The 26,287-nt window shown below is 40.3% G+C and overlaps 1 protein-coding gene across 1 annotated transcript; it reads right to left on the bottom strand.

Annotated features, from left to right (window-relative positions):
* Window positions 1-16: 16 nt before the first annotated feature.
* On the bottom strand, window positions 17-24,426 carry slc7a5 (solute carrier family 7 member 5). Its single transcript, XM_058076200.2, has 10 exons — window positions 23,482-24,426; window positions 18,483-18,608; window positions 8,891-8,996; window positions 8,752-8,796; window positions 8,550-8,673; window positions 7,235-7,338; window positions 7,038-7,134; window positions 5,814-5,963; window positions 3,913-4,090; window positions 17-2,642 (listed from the first exon to the last, which is right to left on the bottom strand). Exons 1-10 carry the CDS (start codon window positions 24,035-24,037, stop codon window positions 2,596-2,598), a joined length of 1,533 nt encoding a protein of 510 aa, XP_057932183.2. The 5' UTR covers window positions 24,038-24,426; the 3' UTR covers window positions 17-2,595.
* Between the last annotated feature and the right edge of the window lie 1,861 nt (window positions 24,427-26,287).

Raw genomic sequence — 26,287 nt, 5'->3', positions numbered from 1 at the left:
CACAACCGAACACGAGTGAAGAAAAAAAAAACCCTCAGCATTTATTTTAAAAGCACTTTTTCCATAAAATGCAGTGTAAACAAATTAGAAAGACTAATATTACAACCAATAAGGTTTTCTAAAAAAATAAATAAATAAAACTATCTACAGTCCTAATCAGGTTAGTTTCAGGTTAGCCATCAGCTTCCGGCAATGGCTGCAGGTTTCATACTTTAAAAAAAAAAATAACACAGTGAAAAAAAACTTTCTTGCATCTACCGACACAGTCGCTATGGCAACGATGCTAGCAATACATAACCACCACACTTTGGCAGCATGTGGAAAAATGACACTGCAAAGAGTTATTATGGGATGTGCGGGATGGTGGACTGACTAGAAGTTAGACACATTTCTTTACTGTGCATAGAAATAAAATAAAGACAAAAAAAAAAACACATTTACATTATTATGCATGTCTCTTTAAACCCCTTTGACCTTTCACCTCTGACTTATCTCTAGGAAATATCACACTCGTGTGTGAAAATGAATTAACAGAAAATATAATACAAAGTAGAGATACTGTGTGGTACGGATTTGTATACATTATGCATACACTAGCGAGTAGACCAGGGGTGTCCAAACTACGGCCCGGTGGATATTTGTGTCCTGCAGCTTATATTTTTAATTGGCTAACTGCACAATCTAGTAAATATATTAAATATTGGGTGGAAAAAAGAGCAAAAAAATTGTACTGTAACTTTTTTTTTTAAGCGTTTTTACAAAATTAAATTTATAAAAATGGACCTTGCAGATGTTTCCATGCGTGGGACTCGTTGGAAAATGTTTGGACACCCCTGATCTAGATCGTTCTCAACATCCACATAAGTGCTTAAATGAGTGTCGATGGCACGAAAACACACGAAAAAGTCAAAATTCGCTCCTTTCATCAGTCCTCGCTATAGATTCGGTTCATATACAGGGTGGTTGAAAATTAATTCCCGATTTTAAAATAATGTATTCATTCATTTTCTACCGCTTTTCCTCACGAGGTTCGCATGTGGTTGCTGGAGCCTATCCCAGCTGTCTTCAGGCAAGAGGCGGGGTACACCCTGGACTGGTCGCCAGCCAATCACAGGGCACATATAGACAAACAACCATTCACACTCACATTCATACCTATGGACAATTTGGAGTCGCTAATTAACCTAGCATGTTTTCGGAATGTGGGAGGAAACCGGAGTACCCGGAGAAAACCTACGCATGCACGCAGAGAAAATGCAAACACCACACAGAGATGCCCGAGGGTGGAATTGAACCCTGGTCTCCTAGCTGTGAGGTCGGCGTGCTAACCACTAAAAAACTACCACACTAAAAATAACTGTCTTTGAAATTTGTGCCTCTATTAACAGACCACTTAGCAATAGACTGTGTAGTCATCTGATTATCATCGGGTGGTTGTTGGGGGTTTTTTCCATTCTAAACTCATATTGGTACATGTTTGTATACTCATTAGGTATAAGATGACACAATGAGTCAAACTGTTATATTGAGTAATGACCTTCTGCAATTTTTATTTTTTTTAAATAAAATCTCATTGAAATATTCTTAGTCTGCACAGCGGTTAAGTGGTTAGCGTGCAGACCTCACAGCTAGGAGACCCGAGTTCAATTCCACTTTTATTCATATGTTGTAAAATTATTTTCCATTTCTTGTTTTCTTTTCAGATTGATTATTTTGTTTGAAATGTTAAAAAAACTCACAAAAACAGCTGGATGTCTTATCCTTCGAATATTATATGATACAGGATGAACGATGTTGGATTTTTTGCCGATATTGTCCAACTCTCAATTTCCGATATCAGCTGATTCCGTTTTTTTTTTTTTTTTTTTTTTGCTGATATCAGGCTGACAATTATCCGTACCGATAATAATCGGACATCCCTAATTTCAACATATGAATAAATAAGTATATAAGAAAAGGGAGCTACTTTCCAATCACCCTGAATAGGAACAACCATAACAAACCAAGACCTTCCTTCAGCCTCTACCAACAACAGCATTGGAGGGGTGACACAAAAATGTTTATAAGTAAAAGACCCATCCAAAACGGCACTTGAGGAATCTAAAAATTTGAGGGAAGAACAAAGTGCTTACATACACTTTTTCCACGTAAGGAACACTTGATGAGGTTACACAGGAAGCCGGGCTAGCGAGCCAAAATAAATACGTCATAACCTCCAAACTCATAACAATACTCACACATGAAGTGTACAATGTATCGCAGTACTTCAAACACCTCAACGACGCCGTTTATCAGTTACTGCATAGCGGATGCTTCTGTATGTGATGCGAGTTAAATGGGTTAATCCAGTTAAGAATTCATTGCTTGTGTGAAATGGATTAATCACCGGTGCTGTTTTATATCACTTCATATAAAATGAATTCATCATTAATATTGTAGTGAATTCCCAAGCTATGGCGTATTCTTGTGTAATGTTTGTGTATGACGGCGAGATGCGAGTGAGCGAAAAGGTTCATCGGGGTGAAGACATTTATCAGCTGTGATGTCAGAGCACGGAGGTCACTGCTGGAGCAACGCTGTTTTCAGAACTCACTCCTAAGGCACCACCTGCAATATCTTCTGGCAAAAGGCCGTGGTTGAGACTGCAAAACACGCACAAAAGTGACAATTTTATTATAAATATACAACATAAGGTGGACAGAAATATTTCAATATTGAACAAAGTAAAATTTGTTCTCAATCAGAAATCACTCCACACTCTTTATTGCTCTCTGGTTCTACCATATCTTACTTATTGTGTGGAAATATGGGCTAATAACTATAAAAGCAATCTTCACTCGCTAAATGTACTGCAAAAAAAAGGTCAGTAAGGATAATTCATAATGCCGCCTACAGAGAACATACTAACTCCTTATTTCTAAAATCACAAATACTTCAACTTGCTGATATAGTTCATCTACTTTGGTGCGTGACAAAAAAATATATATATTTTTTTTTAAATTACTTAAGCTATAAAGGAAAGCAGGAAGTGAACAAATGCAACAGTTACAGTTAAATAAAAATAAAAATAAAAATAAAAATAAAAATAAAAATAAAAATAAAAATAAAAATAAAAATAAAAATACTGCCTACAGAGAACATACTAACTCCTTATTTCTAAAATCACAAATACTTAAACTTGCTGATATAGCTAATGTACTTTGGTACGTGACAAAAAAAAATTAAAACAATTTTTTTTTATTACTTAAACTATAAAGGAAACTTTATTTACTTAAACTATAAAGGAAAGCAGGAAGTGAACAAATGTAACAGTTACTGATTGTAAAAAAATAAAAATAAAAATAAAAATAAAAATAAAAATAAAAATAAAAATAAAAATAAAAATAAAAATAAAAATAAAAATAAAAATAAAAATAAAAATAAAAATAAAACACTGCCTACAGGGAACATACTAACTCCTTATTTCTAAAGTCACAAATACTTAAACTTGCTGATATAGTTCATCTACTTTGGCATATACTTACGTGACAAAAAATAAAAAAAATTTTTTTAATTACTTAATTATAAAGGAAACTTTTTACTGAAACTATAATGGAAAGTAGGAAGTGAACAAATGTAACAGTTACTGATTGTAAAAAAAAAAAACATAAAAAATTGTTTTTACTGTATTATAAAAAGCAGGAAGTGAACAAATGTAACAGTTACTGATTGTAAAAGTACCAGATGGAGGGGTAGGATTTAATAAGCTTTGCTTCTTCCTACTCCTTTTGGACATGTGGAACTGTGAACTGATTATGTGATGCATTCAATTGTAATCTGATGCATGTTCAAATGAAATAAAACCATTACCATTACCAATTATATTATATATAAATAACATTTTTCATATTTCTAATTAGGATGGCAACTCACATATTCCATTCAGCAGCCATTTGGGTTTGTTCTTCCACCACACACCAACGAAGTAGACGGGCAGTCCGGTGGCGATGATGCCAAACCCGATTGCGCACTCCACCGGTGTCTTCCAGAAGGATACGATGATGAGGAAGAGGCAAGCCAGCACGAACGACACGGGAAGAAGGATGTTAACCTGCAAGTGAGGACACAAATATCTTGATAGGAATGTATAACCGAAGCTCAACTGCTACATTTCAATGTGAAATATTTCGAGGAAGCCATCACCCCCCCATCCGAGGAGGAGAGGGGGGCGGAAGTCACATTTCACATTGTGTTAGTTGCAACTGAACTGGTGGGGTCCCTGATCGGTCGTCATTAGCGGTTAACCAGGCAAAATGAATGCAACCGTGTTTGAACAGCAGGAATGTGACAAGCAAAGAAATGAGAAGCGACGAAAAAGGAGCCGTTACAGTTCAACTAAACATACATTTGTTGTCTCGATTAGACAAAAAGACGCTAAAAATGGACTCGTTCGCATATTTTAATGTTGCACGGGACGGCTCACATGCAAAGCGAGTACAACGACGGCACAATGGTCTGCTGTGTTTGGAGAGTCCTGCAGCAAGTGGACCAGTCACTACCACCAGCTGACAAGCATCCAACTCCTCTTCTGTGCTTTAATCTCACATCAGTGGTCAGGCATTCATCTCCGCACTAATGAACGAGTCTTTGTTGGGCGTCGTGAGAACAACAAAGAACCGTGTATGATTGCCAAAGTTAACAGGAAGTAAGAATTAAGTGTCTCCGACAGTCAAAACTCAACAGTTATTATTTGCTGGTGTAACAGCAGAAAGGACACACACCAGCAAATACAAATAGACGGTGTAGACATTGAAAAGGTGAAGAAAAATACATTTCTGGGGATCACAATAGATGAAAATATGAGCTGGAAATCTTATATTACAAATATACAACATAAGGTGGCAAGAAATATTTCAATATTGAACAAAGCAGAAATCACTCCACACTCTTTATTGCTCTCTGGTTCTACCATATCTTACTTATTGTGTGGAAATATGGGCTAATAACTATAAAAGCAATCTTCACTCGCTAAATGTACTGCAAAAAAAGGTCAGTAAGGATAATTCATAATGCCGCCTACAGAGAACATACTAACTCCTTATTTCTAAAATCACAAATACTTCAACTTGCTGATATAGTTCATCTTCAAACAGCTAAAATAATGCATAAGGCTAAAAATAACCAATTAGCTAAAAATGTCATCCAATACTTCTCTACAAGAGAGGAGAAATATGATCTCAGAAAAGAATTCCATTTCAAACACTTAAAAAAATTTAAATTAAAATTTTAAAAAAGATATATATTTTTAAAATTAAAAATTAAAAATTAAAAATTAAAAATTAAAAATTAAAAATTAAAAATTAAAAATTAAAAATTAAAAATTAAAAATTAAAAATTAAAAATTAAAAATTAAAAATTAAAAATTAAAAATTAAAAATTAACCAATTAGCTAAAAATGTCATCCAATACTTCTCTACAAGAGAGGATAAATATGATCTCAGAGAAGAACTAAATACATGACAAAAATAAATACATAAATAAAAAATTTAAAAAATAGTTTTTATTATATTATGGAAAGCAGGAAGTGAACAAATGTAACAGTTACTGATTGTAAAAATACCAGATGGAGGGGTAGGATTTAATAAGCTTTGCTTCTTCCTACTCCTTTTGGACATGTGGAACTGTGAACTGATTATGTGATGCATTCAATTGTAATCTGATGCATGTTCAAATGAAATTAAACCATTACCATTACCATATTCTGTGCTATATGTGTGTGTGAACAAAGGTCAACTAGATTGACCTTCCCAAACTAGAACCTGTTTTGTGATCACCTTTATTGGTCGTTCCAGTTCAGGTCTTTTATAACGGAGCCACATCATCCCGACGATTGCCATGGCGATGCAGAGCCAGTTGAAGAAGCTGAAAAAGTTGATGACGGAGAAGATGTCGTTGGAGAAGGCGTAGAGCAACGTCATCAGACACTAGCAAAAAGAAGAGACAAAAAAAAAATGTTAAATGTTGCTGGTACTGATCTGTTTTTGTCTTTAAAAAAACACACACTTTCGAACATGTATACATTTATACATACATAGATATTTTTATTTGTATTGATTTTGGTTAGTTTGTTGTGCTTTGGATGTTTTTCATGTTCGAAATAAAAATAATAAATAAAATTAAAAAAAAAACACACACGCACAAAATGTAATATAATCAAAGAACTCATCCTAGGGTTAAAATAAGTACATAAAGTCTGAGTTTTTTTTTTTAAATAACCGTTCAGTTTACATAACTTTTTATGACAAAATTGCAAACATACCACAAAAAGACATTCCATTCATTGCCTGAGTGGAGATCTGCTATATAAACACAAGATCAGTAGATACAAGAGTTCCTTGTCTACAGTAACCTAGCATTAAATGAATTACAAGCATTATAAAACACACGCAAAACACACTCTCTGCACTAAGGAGCTCCATAGCGACAGGATGAGATGATACATCCCAAATGTGTGAAGGAGAGATATCTCGGGTCTATCTTTCCTTGGAGGTGTCCCGACTCCATAACAAAAACTGCTCCAAAAATCATGTGCAATAACCATGCAATAACCGTGCAATAAACTTGTGGCTTGACATGTACACAGCTCTAAACTAAGGGTATGGAAAATAATTCCATAACAAAAACTACTCCAAAAATCATGTGCATTAACCGTGCAATAACTGTGCAATAACCGTGCAATAAACCTGTGGCTTGACATGTACATGTACACAGCTCTAAACTAAGAGTGTGGAAAATAATCGATATTAATCGATACATCGATGTGCATGCGCATATATCATCGCGATGCGTTTGTGGGTATCGGTAAAATCCGATGCAAGCGCCGTTTTATTAATGTTCAACTTCACTCCATATGCTGTTCCCCAGGTGCAATGAATGCACCATCATTATTTGGTGTTTTGTATTGAATTTGGACGGAAGCCATGAGGCACTCTATATTTAATGAGACACGCGTTTGATTTGATTGACACCATGCACATCGATGATTAGACGACACTCACAGTGAATAGAAGAGAAGGGAGCGGGGTCAGCAGGGTCGGATGGATCATTGACAGCAGACAGGGCAGGTGACCTTCCCGGGAGCCCACGAAGAATAATCTAACAGCGAGAAGAAGAAAGATTTGCATTCATACACATATTCATGTATTTAATATATTTGCAAGAAAATGTCTATTTGTGGATTTCTATTTGGGATTACCTGGATGATGTAAAGAGAGAACCATTCACAGAACCAAAGCAGGACAGCCCCACAAACACTGGGATGATCCACGCCATCGGACCCAGGTGGGTATTGCCAAACTCCTACAAGACATGGAATCCAACAATATTTCATTCATTCATTCATTTTCTAACACTTATCCTCACGAGGGTCACGGGGGGTGCTGGAGCCTATCCCGGCTGTCTTCAGTCCAGAGGCGGGGTACACCCTGGACTGGTGGCCAGCCAATCACAGGGCACATATAGACAAACAACCATTCACACTCACATTCATACCTATGGACAATTTGGAGTCGCCAATTAACCGAGCATGTTTTTGGAATGTGGTGGAATTGAACCCGGGTCTCCGAGCTGCACACTAACCACTCATCCACTATGCAGCTGAAGAATATTTCAATGACTTTTTATTTTTTAAAAAATGAAAATTGCAGAAGGTCATTACTTGATATAACAGTTTGACTCATGTTGTCATCTATGTTGTCATTATACCTAATGAGTATACAAACATGTACCAATATGAGTTTGGAATGGAAAAAAAAAACAATGTAAAGTTTTCCAAAATGCCTTTTGTTTGAGATCCACTTAGATTAAGATAAATGGATAAAATACTAAGTAATAAGATAACAGTAGTTTTTTGTTGTTTTTTTTAATGAGAGGATGGCTAAAATAAAACAATTTGACTCATGTCTGTCATCTTCTATAGAACACTAAACTCATCACACAGCAACTTAACACTAGTCATACCTAATAAATATATAAACATGTACCAATATGAGTTTAAAATGGAGAGAAAAAAAACAACATTTGAAAGTCTTCCCATAATGCATTACTACTGCCGAGTGGCATGTAACAGTATGCCGATTCTTGTACTATTACTATATTATTATGATTTTATAGTACATTAAAAAGGGAATCTGGGTGGGTTTATCACCGTTCCTGAGCCTATCCCAGCTGTCTTCAGGCGAGAGGCAGGGTATACCCTGGACTGGTGGCCAGCCAATCACAGGGCACATATAGACAAACAACCATTCACACTCACATTCATACCTATGGACAATTTGGAGTCGCCAATTAACCTAGCATGTTTTTGAAATGTGGGAGGAAACCGGAGTACCCGGAGAAAACCCACGCATGCACGGGGAGAACATGCAAACTCCACACAGAGATGGCCGAGGGTGGAATTGAACCATGGTCTCCTAGCTGTGAGGTCTGCACGCTAACCACTCGACCGCCGTGCTACCAATTTGAGGTCATGTCAATGATAATAATATTTGCCAACTGCTACAAGCACTTACCACAGCCACCGCGTCCGAGTTGATCATCTGTTCTGGGGAGAGGGTGGTGAAGTATGCCAGGTTGGTGAAGACGTACACTGCTGTCACGATCGGCAGAGAGATGATGATGGCTCTCGGCAAGTTTCTGGGAAAGAAAAAGGAAATTAATCGATTTTGATCAACTAAAATTAAATGGCAGTGTGATATTGGGTGAATGACTTACTTGTAAGGTTCAATCATCTCCTCTGTCACAAAATTCAAATAGTTCCTGGATTGAGGAGAGAGAGAAAATATAAATATATAAACATAGTTACAAATTGCAGAACATAATTGACAGCTGATCACTATTTCATCCCACTTACCAGCCACCATAAGCAAACAGGCCGCTGTAGAGGGCAAGGCCAATGTTTCCAAATTCATATTTGGATTCCTGGAAGGAATTTTCTGGGAGAAGTGCATCAACGTCACCTGGTGATGATAAGCACATGAGAAATATGGGACATTAAATACACGAGTAGTTGACATTTGTCAATAATCATAGAAATATTTGGTGAAGGGGGGTCACAAAAAGAGCGTTTTATAAGAGCTCGGCATTCAACTTTCCCATTTTGTTCTCAATCAGAAATCACTCCACACTCTTTATTGCTCTCTGGTTCTACCATATCTTACTTATTGTGTGGAAATATGGGCTAATAACTATAAAAACAATCTTAAATGTTCTGCAAAAAAGGTCAGTAAGGATAATTCATAATGCCGCCTACAGAGAACATACTAACTCCTTATTTCTAAAATCACAAATACTTCAACTTGCTGTTATAGTTCATCTACTTTGGAATATACTTTGGTACATGACAAAAATTAAAAAAAACCTTTATTTACTTAAACTATAAAAAGAAGCAGGAAGTGAACAAATGTAACAGTTACTGATTGTATAAAAATAAAAATTAAATTAAAAATTAAAAATTAAAAATTAAAAATTAAAAATTAAAAGTTAAAAATTAAAAATTAAAAATTAAAAATTAAAAATTAAAAATTAAAAATTAAAAATTAAAAATTAAAAATTAAAAATTAAAAATTAAAAATATGGGCTAATAACTATAAAAGCTTCACTCGCTAAATGTACTGCAAAAAAAGGTCAGTAAGGATAATTCATAATGCCGCCTACAGAGAACATACTAACTCCTTATTTCTAAAATCACAAATACTTCAACTTGCTGATATAGTTCATCTTCAAACAGCTAAAATAATGCATAAGGCTAAAAATAACCAATTACCTAAAAATGTCATCCAATACTTCTCTACAAGAGAGGAGAAATATGATCTCAGGGAAGAACTACATTTGAAACACTTATATGCTAGGACTACGTTAAAAAGCCATAGCATTTCAGTATGTGGAATCAAACTATGGAATGGATTGAGTAAGACCCTCAAACAATGCACAACGATGAGCCAATTCAAGAAACAACACAAGCAGTTGATGTTTGCTAAATACAAGGATGAAGAGTCTTGAACCAGTCATGATGTGCTATATATATCACTATATTGACACTTACTATGGTACCCATTATGGCATTGGATGCTCATATCACCTCCTACTTCGGTACGGGACAAAAATAAAATTAAAAAAAAAACTTGAACTATATTAGGAAAGCAGGAAGTGAACAAATGTAACAGTTACTGATTGTAAAAGTACCAGATGGAGGGGTAGGATTTAATAAGCTTTGCTTCTTCCTACTCCTTTTGGACATGTGGAACTGTGAACTGATTATGTGATGCATTCAATTGTAATCCGATGCATGTTCAAATGAAATAAAACCATTACCATTACCATTGAAATCCATGCTCCAGGAACCAGGAAGTGAAAAGGCATGAAGGAGGTTACACATTCTTAAAGCAAAATTGTGGACATTCTTTTTTACATGAATTAAAAAACACAGAGGTGTGGATGCTAACTGATGTGCAGGAATCAAACAAGAGTGGTCCTACAAAAGGAATCGCAAACTACCTTTCAGAGGGAATGTTAGCAATGTTTGTGTGGTTTCAGCACCTCCTGTAAGACCTCCAGGTTTCTACTGGTCTCAGGGCATCCCAGCCACATTCCTAGCAGAGCCGATCCCCCGCAACATGCACACACATTCTCAGACACGGCGGCGGTTACTAACTCAACAGCCCCTGGCGGTGTTGCTATTCGAGGGGTTTTAGCCCAAAACCTAAAGAACACACACCATGGGAATCGTTTGATGACCAAACGACCATGTTACGACCACCTCTCCACCCCCCAGGAGTGTGTCTCACTTGGCCTGTAAACTGTAAACGCTAACTCGATTACTGCAAGAGTAACAGACGGTGAGTACTCTTCACATCCGATGAAGTACGACAAGATTAAACTCAGCTAAGACAGGAGTTGAGTGTGCCTGTGTAAACGACTGTGAGGATCCAGAAAGCAAGACTTACTCCTAATCAGATTACATTGATCTTAATCTGGGACACTAGTAGACCGACCGTGTTGTCACAACGCCCGATTATATGACGAAACTGGAAACCATATCTGCTTGGAATGAGGTGGATCACAACATCACGTCGTTTCAAGCACGTCCTCACACAAATTCTTGCAGTGTCATCTGGAAAAATGTCGAAGCCAAGGATCTTAAGCAATCGGACAATAATGGAGCTTCGGTCATGAGGAATTCAATGCCAAGAGCAAAACCTGACATGCTTTATCCTCCAGGTTGGGTGACAATTTTCCGGGTATTCCAGTAGACCAGGGTAGTCCAGATTTTTTTTTTTTTTTGAGGGAGCCACTTTGATATATTTTGTTCATTAAATATGCTAAAAAAAAAAAATCCAATGTACTGTCAATCAACATATGCTAAAATATCTAAACAAAACATTGACATCTTAGCTAAAACGAGCGTAATAAATACAAATAACAATAATAATAATAATAATAATAATAACAAAAATAATAAATATAAAAAAATAAAAATATATATGTTTAAAAAAAAACTAAAAAAAAAACCTTAAACTATATTAGGAAAGCAGGAAGTGAACAAATGTAACAGTTACTGTCGATCAACATATGCTAAAATATCTAAACAAAACATTGACATCTTAGCTCAAACGAGCGTAATAAATAAATAAATAAATAATAATAATAATAAAAATAATAAAAATAACAAAAATAATAATAAAAAATAAAAAATATATATATAAATAAACTAAAAAAAACAAAAAAAAACTTAAACTATATTAGGAAAGCAGGACGTGAACAAATGTAACAGTTACTGATTGTAAAAGTACCAGATGGAGGGGTAGGATTTAATAAGCTTTGCTTCTTCCTACTCCTTTTGGACATGTGGAACTGTGAACTGATTATGTGATGCATTCAATTGTAATCTGATGCATGTTCAAATGAAATAAAACCATAATATGTAACAATATATAACAAGTATAATTAAAAATAAAATTTTACAAGATTCTGAGGGCCATTATTTATCTTTACAACATGCCGAGGGCCAATAAAAAACAAGCTACGGGGAAAAACACCCTACCTAAATGGTATGTTAAAACAGACTAAAAAAAGGCTCTAATCACACACTGACACAGCTTCCTAATACAAGTTTAGCAACACACCCCTCAATACATCATTAAAAGTCCAGTTAATCCTTGTATTTAGGATTAATCCTTGTGTTCACTATTTAACAACTCGCTAACTTTCCTAGCCTACAAAAATTGGTCTGGTGCCAGAAAGAGCAACCAATCAGATGCCGCTCAGCATGGTTGATGCAATACCAGTGAGGCAAAAATAATTAAACTTAAATTGTGATTAAAAAAATAAAGTCTCATTAAAAAGTACTCAAGTAAACATGATCAGAACCATATTAAGAACATTTATGTTGACCTATTTGAATATATTAGTGTCAAAGAACACTGATCCACACACCTGAAGGGCATGTGAACAGGTTTTCTATAGGGTGTTCGGAAAGCAATTTTCTCATTACATTTTTTTCATACTTTAGATTTTGACCCCATGTGATGAACACGTATTACTCGTCCAACGAGTATTACAGTTGGTAGCTACACTTCACTTACTTGGAAGACCAAAGAGGAGGTTTGAGAGCTTCCCATCCATCTTTCTGAGGAAGCTGGCCCTTGTTTGTATTTACCATATATATATATATATAAAATTTATATAAAGAAATATACAAGTTGCACTTTTTCCTCAAAGTTAGCTGTTCCTGCAACTTACCAGCTACCTACCTACCCACCTAGCTAGCTACCTAGCTAGTAGGTAGCTAGCTACCTAGCTAGTAGGTAGCTAGCTACCTAGCTAGTAGGTAGCTAGCTACCTAGCTAGTAGGTAGCTAGCTACCTAGCTACTAGGTAACTAGCTACCTAGCTACTAGGTAACTAGCTACCTACCTACCCACCTACCTACCTACCTAGCCAGCAGGTAGCTAGCTAGCTACCTACCTACCTAGCAGGTAGCTAGCTAGCTACCTACCTACCTAGCTACCTACCTACCTACCTAGCAGGTAGCTAGCTAGCTACCTACCTACCTAGCTACCTACCTACCTACCAAGCCAGCAGGTAGCTAGCTAGCTACCTACCTACCTACCAAGCCAGCAGGTAGCTAGCTAGCTACCTACCTACCTACCAAGCCAGCAGGTAGCTAGCTAGCTACCTACCTACCTACCAAGCCAGCAGGTAGCTAGCTAGCTACCTACCTACCTACCAAGCCAGCAGGTAGCTAGCTAGCTACCTACCTACCTACCAAGCCAGCAGGTAGCTAGCTAGCTACCTACCTACCTACCAAGCCAGCAGGTAGCTAGCTACCTACCTACCTAGCTACCTACCTACCTACCTAGCAGGTAGCTACCTACCTACCTACCTAGCAGGTAGCTACCTACCTACCTACCTACCTACCTACCTAGCAGGTAGCTACCTACCTACCTACCTACCTACCTACCTACCTAGCAGGTAGCTACCTACCTACCTAGCAGGTAGCTACCTACCTACCTACCTAGCTAGCTAGCTAGCTAGCTAGCTAGCTAGCTAGCTACCTACCTACCTACGTACCTACCTAGCTAGCTAGCTAGCTAGCTAGCTACCTACCTACCTACCTACCTACCTACCTAGCTAGCTAGCTAGCTACCTACCTAGCTAGCTAGCTACCTACCTACCAAGCTAGTAGGTAGCTACCTACCTACCTACCTAGCTAGCTAGCTACCTACCTACCTACCTACCTACCTAGCTACCTACCTAGCTAGCTGGTAGTTACCTACCTAGCTAGCTAGCTAGCTACCTACCTAGCTAGCTAGCTAGCTACCTACCTACCTAGCTAGCTGGTAGCTAGCTACCTACCTACCTACCTAGCTGGTAGCTAGCTACCTACCTACCTACCTAGCTGGTAGCTAGCTACCTACCTACCTACCTAGCTAGCTGGTAGCTAGCTACCAACCTAGCTAGCTGGTAGCTAGCTACCTACCTAGTAGCTAGCTACCTACCTAGCTAGCTGGTAGCTAGCTACCAACCTAGCTAGCTGGTAGCTAGCTACCTACCTAGCTAGCTACCTACCTACCTACCTACCTAGCTACCTACCTACCTACCTGGCTGTTAGCTAGCTACCTACCTACCTACCTACCTAGCTGGTAGCTAGCTACCTACCTACCTACCTACCTACCTAGCTGGTAGCTAGCTACCTACCTACTTACCTAGCTGGTAGCTAGCTACCTACCTACCTACCTAGCTAGCTACCTACCTACCTACCTAGCTGGTAGCTAGCTACCTACCTACCTAGCAACCTACCTACCAACCTACCTACCTAGCAACCTACCTACCTACCTACCTACATAGCAACCTACCTACCTAGCTACCTACCTACCAACCTACCTACCTAGCAACCTACCTACCTACCAACCTACCTACCTAGCAACCTACCTACATACCTACGTACCTACCTATACTCCAGAGCGACTTATAAATGAAAAAAGTGTTTATGTTTATGCTCCAAATTGTCCATAGGTATGAATGTGAGTGTGAATGGTTGTTTGTCTATATGTGCCCTGTGATTGGCTGGTGACCAGTCCAGGGTGTACTCTGCCTCTTTTGCTCGAAGACAGCTGGGATAGGCTCCAGCACCCCCCTGCGACCCTCGTGAGCATAAGTGGTAGAAAATGAATGAATGAATATAACTAGAAGTTCACAGTGACGGATGAGAATGAGAACGAGGATACAACTCCTCATAGTAGTAAAAGATACTCTTTTTTTTTTTTCCCCAGAAAAAAAAACATTTAAGTTTGGTGTTGTAATTTGAGGCAAACTGCGACCGTCAAGAGGAGTTTGAAACAGCAGTCAATATAAAAGGTGCTCAGTGAAAGGGTGAAAGGTCATAGCTGAGGTCAGTTCCTCACACCGAGGTGGCAGCAAACAAGTGGAGCAAACAGACAGGTAAATCTGAGTCTGCATACTTGGGATGCGTTTCTCGGGAAACCTTGATGGGCAGCTAAACATGCAGCCTTCCAATTACAATACCGTTTTCTGGTTGGACTTAATCTTTGTACAAATTGACTCTGGTCTCCCGCTGACCTAATAAAACCACCGGTGGCCTTCGTGGCTCTTGTGGTGCACAGCGTGTCTGGGCAGCGATCCCAGCCGGGAATGTCGACATGTAACTACCTGGATGTACACAATCTGATATAATCAGATATTCTGCAGGCACGTGTTCAAATATGCAACGTAACCTCAGGCATCAACTAAAAATACACACTCAAAAGTTGTCAAGAAAGTCAACGCCATGTGCTCCAAGCGGAGGTCATTCTCCAACAGACTCCTCCAGTTCCGTTCCCACAGTAAACGCTACAGGACTTCATTGCTAATAGAGTTTAATTGATATCGGCCAGCACACCTGATTTTGCTTTAGCAGATTACATTACCATGGCTCTATCAGACAAGAGGAAGCGGAGGTCATTCTCCAACAGACTCCTCCAGTTCCGTTCCCACAGTAAACGCTACAGGACTTCATTGCTAATAGAGTTTAAGAGACATGGGCCAGCACACCTGATTCTGAAGGCCTTTGGGAGATTATATTACCATGGCTCCATCGGACAAGGGGAAGCGGAGGTCATTCTCCAACGGACTCCTCCAGTTCCGTTCCCACAGTAAACGCTACAGGACTTCATTGCTAATAGAGTTTAAGTGACATGGGCCAGCACACCTGATTCTGAAGGCCTTTGGCTCCATCGGACAAGGGCAAGCGGAGGTCATTCTCCAACAGACTCCTCCAGTTCCATTCCCACAGTAAACGCTGCAGGACTTCATTACTAATTGAGTTTAAGTGACATGGGCCAGCACACCTGATTCTGAAGGCCTTTGGCAGGTTACATTACCATGGCTCCATCGGACAAGGGGAAGCGGAGGTCATTCTCCAACAGACTCCTCCAGTTCCGTTCCCACAGTAAACGCTACAGGATTTCATTGCTAATAGAGTTTAAGTGACATGGGCCAGCACACCTGATTCTGAAGGCCTTTGGCTCCATCGGACAAGGGCAAGCGGAGGTCATTCTCCAACAGACTCCTCCAGTTCCATTCCCACAGTAAACGCTGCAGGACTTCATTACTAATTGAGTTTAAGTGACATGGGCCAGCACACCTGATTCTGAAGGCCTTTGGCAGATTATAATACCATGGCTCCATCGGACAAGGGGAAGCGGAGGTCATTCTCCAACAGACTCCTCCAGTTCCGTTCCCACAGTAAACGCTACAGGACTTCATTGCTAATAGAGTTCAAGTGGCATGGGCCAGCACACCTGATTCTGAAGGCCTTTGGCAGGTTACATTACCATGGCTCCATCGGACAAGGGGAAGCGGAGGTCATTCTCCAACAGACTCCTCCAGTTCCGTTCCCACAGTAAACGCTACAGGACTTCATTGCTGTGACATGGGCCAGCACACCTGATTCTGAAGGCCTTTAGCAGATTGGCAACACATAGTAGATGAAATCTGATTGGACAAAATAATCTTAACATACCCATACTGGAAGTACTGATAGTATATACTGTTGGGAATAAATTAATGCAAATTCATGGAAGAAATACTACAATTTGTGTTGTATATGTCGTGCAGACAGTACTTCTGATAGTGTTTATGGCCAGCAGAGAAGGCTTTGTTGGCCACTTGAGTCATGTATAACTTAGTCCAATGCTGCCAAAAATACTTATGCTAAGCTTTGATGATATGTCTGTGTTGAGTGCTGAGGTTCGTCATTTGTTGAGTGTCACGTTAATCCTGCTCTCAGTCACCAGTCACAACAACGTGATAAAGGTCTCTCTGGAAACCAACTCTAACGGTGACACGGGATTCACTGCATGTGTAATTAAATAGCATTACATTACATACATTATAACCTCAATACTGCCTTCTTTTCACACATGAGCCAATCACAGAGGCCATTAGCTATCATGCTAGTTCAACAGTAGCCTACCAGAAAAGTCATTAATCGCTGTCCTCATCCTCCTACTGGGAACCATAACCACTAAAGTTGTCCTCTTCAAGTATCGGAACTGAACCGTCAGGGGGAGCATGAGAGGCACGGAGGACTTTATTAGTCCAGACCTGTAAAAATGTTTGAATTTGTCTTACTCGATGTGTTTGTATACTTCACTGATCTCTCTCTCTCTCCATTTTGCTGGTTTCAGTTTCGAGTTAAGTCTGTACTGTAGAGATAAATTAAGAAATATTATCAGTTTGTCAACAGTATGTAAATGGGTGGGGCGGGGGGGGGGGGGGGGGGGTAAAAATATTTCTGTTCCCATGGGGACATGTTTTTTTCATTAATTTTAGTCATGAGAGGTGTCATTCACATTTGAACCACTAGTGTACCAGGCCTCGGTGTACTACAGGAATGGTATCATGGAAAATTGTAGTGGTCTTAAAACCATACCTAGAAACTACCAACAATCCCATGCCCGGTTTTGACCTTTGATTCTGACACAAATCATCAATCAATCATTCATTCATTTTCTACCGCTTTTTCTCACAAGGGTCGCGGGGGTGCTGGAGCCTATCCCAGCTGTCTTCGTACACCCTGGACTGGTGGCCAGCCAATCACAGGGCACATATAGACAAACAACCATTCACACTCACATTCATACCTATGGACAATTTGGAGTCGCTAATTAACCTAGCATGTTTTTGGAATGTGGGAGGAAACCGGAGTACCCGGAGAAAACCCACAGGGAGAACACGCAAACTTGAGTCTCTTAGCTGTGTGGCCTGCACGCTAACCACTCCTACACCGTGCAGCCATGTTGTTATTTTTTATGTTATTATTTTTTGTATTCATGTCATTTGGAGACATTCATTCATTCATTTTTTATTCATTTCTTATCCTCACAAGGGTCGCTGGGGTGCTGGAGCCTATACCAGTTGTCTTTAGGCGAGAGGGTAGGATCCATTAGCTGATTCTAGGCGAGAGGCGGGGTACACCCTGGACTGGTCGCCAGCCAATCACAGGGCACATATAGACAAACAACCATTCACACTCACATTCATACCTATGGACAATTTGGAGTCGCCAATTAACCTCGCATGTTTTTGGAATGTGGTGGAATTGAACCCGGGTCTCCGAGCTGCACACTAACCACTCAACCACTATGCAGCCTAAGAATATTTCAATGATATTTTATTTAAAAAAATGAAAATTGCAGAAGATTATTACTCAATTTTTGTTTTTGGAACATGCAAACTCCACACAGAGATGACCGAGGGTAGAATTGAACCCTGGTCTCCTAGCTGTGAGATCTGAGTGCTAACCACTCAACCACCGTGCAGCCATCAATCAATCAATTAAACACAAATGAGTTTAAATCAACAGTGTACTTGTTCAAGGGTAATTGCACGTTTGGATGAAGACGTTATAATAAATGAGGCAAAAGTGTGTAAATGCTGGATTACCTTGTCCAATCTTGACAAAACCGATGATGATGATAAGTCCGAGAGCCAGCAGTTTGGCGGCAGCAAAGAAGTCCTGAACTCTGGTGGCTGCCTTCACGCTGTAGCAGTTCACAAAGGTCAACAAGACTGCAGAGACAAAGAGAAAGTAGTCCAAAGAAGAGTCAGTGCCACCATAACAGAAGGAACTCCATTCTTCTCAAAATTATAACACCCCTCTGTCTCTCTCCTCTGAATGCCCACATTGCTGGCACCCCTTCCTCGGCCAGCAGGGAGGTCGTGGAGCCCCCCGCCCCCCCTGACACTGGACCCCATTAAAGTGATTAACCAAAGCAGCAGGTCCCTTTTAAGTTCTTAAATCAGGTCAGAGCCACAACAGAAAGAGGAGACGGAGCACAATGATGCTCTGTTTTTAAAGGGGGGGGGTTGGGGTGTCTCACTGTACAATACAGTGAGAACTAGACACACACCAACACATTAAAGGAAAAGCAGACTCGCCCGAGCATACTGTACATACTGTGCACCCATGCATGCACATGAGATGTAAGTATGTCGGTCAAGTAATATAAATACTCACATACTGTCTGTTTTATGAGTAAACTGATGGTTGGACGTCTGCATGTAAATATGGATCTCTGTCCAGCCCCAATGTGACCTGAATTCCCCTTCCCAGGCATGCACGCACACATGCATACATGCTTGTGTAACGGGTGCCAGCTGGTGCATTTGTGTGAATGTACGTTGGTAAGTTCACTCCCGGACACCTTAGGACAGGGGTCTCAAACTCAATTTACTTGGGGGCCACTGGAGTGGCTCTGGGTGAAATTGGGCCGCATCAGGTTTTCAAAAAAAAAAAAAAAATGCATTTATTAAAAACAAAAAACATTTAAAAACTTCGCTTTGGTTCCAGTTTTCTACAAGAAAAGCTCTGATAAAACATTCCACTGTTCTCAAATGTCTTACTTTTTATTTTTCTACACAACATAAGACGAAAAATTAATAAACAAATCAAGAAAATCAATCAATCAGTAATAAATAAATAAATATAATAATAATAATAAAACGGCAAATAATAAAAACATAAGAAACCACATATAGTTGGTGGGTAGACAAATTATTTTTTTTCAGATTAAAATAAACAAAGCATTATTAGAGCCCTGTAGACATGACAAAACACGACTATAGTCACATTTATACTCTTTTTATTTACAACATATTGCGCAACTGCAGGGTCTTGAGACACATGCTAACTCGCAAACTCGAGACCTAGCGACCTAAACGGTAGCCTTCAAGTTATTTCCTTTCAACTTAAATAGCTAAAAACTTACCACTTCCACACGGATAGGGAGGATAACTATTAACAGTTATTTAACCTTTAACATGAACATTAATCAAACGTAATAATTTTTTCTGGGTACATGATACCATACAGCATCCATATCAAACTTGCGCGGGCCGCACTAACATTAAACTTTCGTATCAAGGCGGGGGCCTCAAACTAGTGTCCTGCGGGCCACATTTGGCCCGCGGGCTGCGTGTTTGAGACCCCTGCCTTAGGAGTCACGCTGGACACAGACTTCACAGCTTGGGATTTTAGCTCGATGGCTAGAGCTCTCGACTCTCATTCTGCGGAGCATGGGCAAAGCTTCATTCGGTAAAAAGATCCGTTCATTTCCGTCAATTGGTCGTTAGTCTGTGATCTCCCCCTGTGTTGAGTCAGTCCGTTCACTCATGTTCACGTTCGTTCCGACTCAACAGCTCACCAACTAGTGCTGTGTCGGTCATGAACAAAACGGACGGCGGACTGAACGGGTATTTTACGGGCGGTTATTCGTTCGCAAAGAAGAACTAGTTCTTTTGACCCGTTCGTTCACAAATGCCACACCACTACTCAGAATCAAAACATGGCAGCGGCAACAAGTTTCAGTGAGTCCGGCTAAAAATAGCCGTTCATTTCGGTCAATTGGTCATTAGTCTGTGATCTCCCCCTGTGTTGAGTCAGTCCGTTCACTCATGTTCACGTTCGTTCCGACTCAACAGCTCACCAACTAGTGCTGTGTCGGTCATGAACAAAACGGACGGCGGACTGAACGGGTATTTTATGGGCGGTTCATTAGTTTGCAAAAAAGAACTAGTTCTTTTGACCCGTTTGTTCACAAATGCCACACCACTACTCAGAATCAAAACATGAGGGCGGCGACAGGTTTCAGTGAGTCCGAATATTTTTAGCCGTTCAATTCGGTCAATTGGTCGTTAACCTGTGATCTCCCCCTGTGCATAGACCCGGTCAATCGTGTCAGTTCGTTCACTCATGTTCACGTTCGTTCCGACTCAACAGCTCACCAACTAGTGTTGTGTCCGTCATGAACAAAACGGACAGCTGACTGAACGGGTATTTTATGGGCAGTTCATTCGTTCGCAAAGACGAACTAGTTCTTTTGACCTGTTCTTTCACAAACGCCCACAAACGCACACAAAAAAACACACTTCTCACACACTCGTGTCTTGCTAACACTTCAAATACATGCTATTGTTAGTTTTATTTCTATTATTATTATTGTTATTAGTATTATTCATGTTATTATACTTTACTGATATGGGCAAATCATTTAGAAATATACATTTTTATTAACCTGTGCATGTGTTTGTGGTTTCTGTTTTCAGGGACTAATCAGGGACTTTCAGGGATTAATCGATGCATCGAAAAACTATTTTCTAGATTAATCGATTACAGAAATAATCGTTTAACCCAGCCCTAGCTACAACCAATGCAATGTAGAAATATACGCTAATCTTAGCTTTTTTTTGTGATGATTTGCTTTGGACCGAGAAACAAGTCGTGGCCTGAAAATGACCGTCCCGGGGCCGCACTTTGGACACCCCTGACATAAACTCGTATACATGGAGATACACACGACGACGTGAAAGAGCTTGAAGATTAAAAAGACAGCCTCTACATGCATACCTGTCATGTGTTTTCAGGACGGATTTAGACGTCAGCTAATGTGAAGATTAGCTTAAAGTACTACTTAACTTACTGGCTGCCAGTACTCCCAAACAGAGATGGGATTTGGAAAAATATATAAAACATACTTGAATGTGTTCGTGTCTATTTAGAATATTCAAGGGAATGTTGCAGTTAGGTGCCTAGAGGGCACTAATATTCAAATATATACCTCTTCCTGTTTTGGGTACATAAAACACATGCACTCATATTAGTCAGCTAATAATAGTGACGTGGCTAAGTTTTGCTAACATTAGCTATCGCTATGTATGTATATATAGCCCAGTGGGTTGGCATTCCACTGCTCTGGATTTGCATACAGCTTCCTTGTAGTCCCTTTGTAGGACTTGGAATACTTTTAACACCCAAGTGGGGAAATTGAAAATATTTTTAAAAATCCAACTATTTATATGTCTGTGAAGGCATCACACACTTTGTTAATTGTGTGAGTGTGAATGGTTGTTTGTCTATATGTGCCCAGTTATTGGCTGGAGACCATTACAAGGTGTACCCCGCCTCTAACCCGAAGACAGCTGGGATAGGCTCCAACATTCCCGTGACCTTAATGAGGATAAGCGGAATAGAAAAAGGATGGATTTGTTAATTGTATCAGGTAGAATGATGAAAGATGAAGTTTCTTAGGACTAGTATTACATAGTCTGTACTCACTCAACAACAAATTATTTATGTCAACTGTTAGCTTTTCATCATGATACATTTATTATTATTATTTATTAGCAATGTTACATAATGTATCAATACATCACAACCCTTGATATTCATTAATTCATTTCCTCACGTGGGTCGCAGGGGTGCTGGAGCCTTCAATAAAATTTGTTGTAGCTGTAGCAAGGTGTCACTACACCAGTAAAGTAGTTCTTCGAGGTAGCAATGTTATTTAACGTTAATAATAATAATAATAATCATCATCATCATCATTCATTCTCTACCGCTTATCGTCACGAGGGTCACGGGGGTGCTGGAGCCTATCCCAGTTGTCTTCGGGCGATAGGCGGGGTACACCCTGGACTGGTGGCCAGCCAATCACAGGGCACATATAGACAAACAACCATTCACACTCACATTCATACCTATGGACAATTTGGAGTCGCTAATTAACCTAGCATGTTTTTTTGGAATGTGGGAGGAAACCGGAGTGAGCATGTAAACTCCACACAGAGATGGCTGAGGGTGGAATTGAACTTGGGTCTCCTACCGTGCAGGCCAAAAATACATTATTTGTTCTAAATCATTCATTCATTCAGTCATTCATTCATTTTCTACCGCTTTTTCCTCACAAGGGTCGCGGGGGTGCTGGAACCTATCCCAGCTGTCTTCAGGCGAGAGGCGGGGTACACCCTGGACTGGTGGCCAGCCAATCACAGGGCACATATAGACAAACAACCATTCACACTCACATTCATACCTATGGACAATTTGGAGTCGCTAATTAACCTAGCATGTTTTTGGAATGTGGGAGGAAACCGGAGTACCCGGAGAAAACCCACGCATGCACGGGGAGAACATGCAAACTCCACACAGAGATAGGTGGAATTGAACTCGGGTCTCCTAGCTGTGAGGTCTGCGCGCTAATATATCACATATCATATCATATTTAAATGTGGTTTATATATCAAACTATGCATCTATATATAATAATAATAACAATAATAATAATATGAATTATTAAAAGAGAGGAAACAGGTGAAAAGTTGTATAGCACATTTTGTGCAATGACGTCATATGTACGGCGCCACATTTTTTTTTTCTTCCGATGATGCTCACGAGCAATCTAAACGCGCACGTGTTCCTCTTTTATGTGTAAAAATAAAACAGGCCGCCATGTTTAGAAGTCACCTGTTTGTTTTGGTGTACCGCAAACACAAGGATGAACAAACTAAGGTGGTGGCCAAAAGTGTTGTGAACACATACAAGAAACGGGAGCGGCTCGCCGAGGTTGCATCAGCCATACCAAGCCACGACCACGGTGATACTCACGGATGCATAGGCAGGCCACGAGCTTAGTCCCGACCTCCGGTACCTGGCAGACCGGAAACAGAGGCTTGATGAGGTAGGTGGCGAAAACGTAGGCGACTATGTACTGGGAGGACGGCCGGATGATGAGGAGTTCGATCCAAAGTTTGAGGAAAGCCGGCAGGGAGCCGTACACCTCCAGGATGTAGGCATAGTCCCCTCCGGACTTGGAGATGGTGGTCCCCAGCTCCGCGTAACACAGGGCTCCGACCGTGGAGAAGACCCCGCAGACGGTCCAGATGACCAGAGATAAACCCACCGAGCCGCATTCCTTTACCACGCCGGATGGCGTGACAAAGATGCCGGAGCCTATAATGGTGCCCACGATGATAGCCACGCCATTCATTAGAGTGATGGTTCTCTTCAATTCGACAGTTGGCTCGCCTGCTGGTTTTCCACCGGTCCCCGATGCTGGCCGGGTGGCGTCCCCGCTGCCGGTGCCTAGCATCCTCTCAGTCACCTGCTGGTCGTCTTCTTTGTTCAACGAGGAGTTAGAATTTCTTTTTTTTGCCCCCGACATGGTTGGTTCGGTTCCCCCGTTTTTTTGCTTCCTTAAGCGGGCACAAAACGACACCCTTCACCCTCTCTTTAATGCTCTTCTCCACGGCTCACACTGTGTCGTGGGCCGGTGCTCTGCCTGATACCGGCCAGTCTCAACGAAGCTTCCCGGAGTGTTTGAGAGCAACGTGCTTTCTACTAGCCCGTATATAAAAAAAACTGTACCCATTGCCATGGCGTGCCTCCTCCTCTTCTTCTTCTTCCTCCTCCTAGGCCGGCCCATGGGCGAGCTCGACTATAGCTTTCGACTAGCTTACCTACATTTTACCCTGTCTCCCTCTAGAGGCGGAATGTGGCAACTGCATTCCTCAATGACTCCATGACGCCCATAGACTCCGTGACAGCGTTCAGGAAAAGTGACAACCAAAGTTATGTCACATGATTCAACATACACCCACATAATTACAGTAGCAAAATGAATTCGTGACACAAATTCAAATCAATCAGTTTTTGCAGGGTTGCTGGTTGGCTTTTGCGCAACCACTCAGACCAGACAAACCAGTTTTGTGGTCCTTAATCACAGTCATTTTCATCAGATGTGACTGCTGGGAGGTTGACACCCATATAAACACGTGTGATGTTCAATGTGAAATTTAACGCAGAGTTGCCGTATTAAAAATTATGTCACATCCTTTTTGATCATTTAGCCTGGATTAGTGTTTACAACCTTTAAAGACCTAAAGCGAATATTTTACATTTAAAAAAAACACTAAACAAGCCATGACTTGGAGACCGTATCTTCTGCCATCCAATGAAGGAGCATTTAATTGTTCTGCCTGTCTATACTTGTAGCTGGCATAGATTCATTTAAAGATAGGGTACACCCTGGACTGGTGGCCAGCCAATCACAGGGCACATATAGACAAACAACCATTCACACTCACATTCATACCAATGGACAATTTGGAGTTTGCTAAATAACCTAGCATGTTTTTGCAATGTGGGAGGAAACCGGAGTGAACATGTAAACTCCACACAGAGATGGCCGAGGGTGGAATTGAACTTGGGTCTCCTAGCTGTCAGACCTGCAAGCTAACCACTCGAACACCGTGCAGCCCAGAGATACATTATTTGTTCTAAATCAACTTCATCACATTGTTTTGTGTGTATTCATTCATTCATTCATTCATTCTCTACCTCTTATCACGGGGGTGCTGGAGCCTATCCCAGCTGTCTTCAGGTGAGAGGTGGGGTACACCGTGGACTGGTCGCCAGCCAATCACAGGGCACATATAGACAAACAACCATTCACACTCACATTCATACCTATGGACAATTTGGAATTTGCTAATTAACCTAGCATGTTTTTGGAATGTGGCCAATGGTGGAATTGAACTCGGGTCTCCCAGCTGTGAGGCCTGCGTGCTAACCACTCATCCACCGTGCAGCACAAAGACACATTATATACTGTAAAAAATTATGTATATCTAGCCCTATTAAGTGCACATATAACGATCTGATTGGGAATTAGTGGTCTAAATCATTTAACTAGTAAACTACATGCAGTTTTAAAGAACCAATTTTATTTGCAATATAGTAGAGAACTATTTTTCATGTACAGTTCCCTCGACTGGCATCTTTATTGCTTGGGTGTTCCATTGGACATGGCTACGTCAGGCCTGAGTGCTGCAGCTGTCTCGCATGCCATCTGTGTGCCAACAAGAGAAACGTGCTGCAAAACTGATAAGCACCAATGCAGCTACAAGGGACAGTTAACGCCCACCTATCCACGCACACGTGAACACTTCTTTGCTCATACAAATAGATACACACAACGTCAGTGTACTTGGCCTCTTTTATATACACACACAAGTACCCCACGCGTAGATACAGACAGGTTATAACCTGTGCTGCAGACAAGACAGACATATAGCCTATTCACTGGCCGGAGGGGACTCTGTCTGGATCCTCAAAGCCTGAAGAATGCAGGACAATGCGGTGACTAAAATACACCTTGATTTGTCCTTAGTCCAGCATAAAGCTCTGAATGCAGGCTGACATATGCAACCATTTAGTCCTTAGGGTTACTGTATATGATAAATACATTACTTGGCTAAGGCAGATGGCATGCTAATTAATGAAAGGAACCTTTTTGGTGAAGCATTCATTCATTCATTTTCTACCGCTTACCCTCACAATGGCCACAAGGGTGCTGGAGTCTATCCCAGCTGTCTTCAGGTGACAGGCGGGGTACACTCTGAACTGGTTGCCA

Source organism: Doryrhamphus excisus, linkage group LG1 (genome assembly GCF_037039965.1).
Source record: "Doryrhamphus excisus strain RoL-2023G ecotype Guam linkage group LG1, RoL_Dexc_Guam_v1.1, whole genome shotgun sequence".
NCBI classification, from domain to species: Eukaryota; Metazoa; Chordata; class Actinopteri; order Syngnathiformes; family Syngnathidae; genus Doryrhamphus; species Doryrhamphus excisus.
This window is presented reverse-complemented; position numbering and strand designations above follow the sequence as displayed.

Excerpts from the sequence above, each read along its gene's own strand:
- slc7a5 (XM_058076200.2), bottom strand. The coding sequence starts at position 24,037 with ATGTCGGGGGCAAAAAAAAGAAATTCTAACTCCTCGTTGAACAAAGAA. Across the intron at positions 7,135-7,234 it reads TCTCTCTTTACATCATCCAG|ATTATTCTTCGTGGGCTCCC; the intron begins GTAATCCCAAAT and ends TCTCGCTGTTAG. Across the intron at positions 4,091-5,813 it reads AACTGGAACGACCAATAAAG|GTTAACATCCTTCTTCCCGT; the intron begins GTGATCACAAAA and ends CCTCACTTGCAG.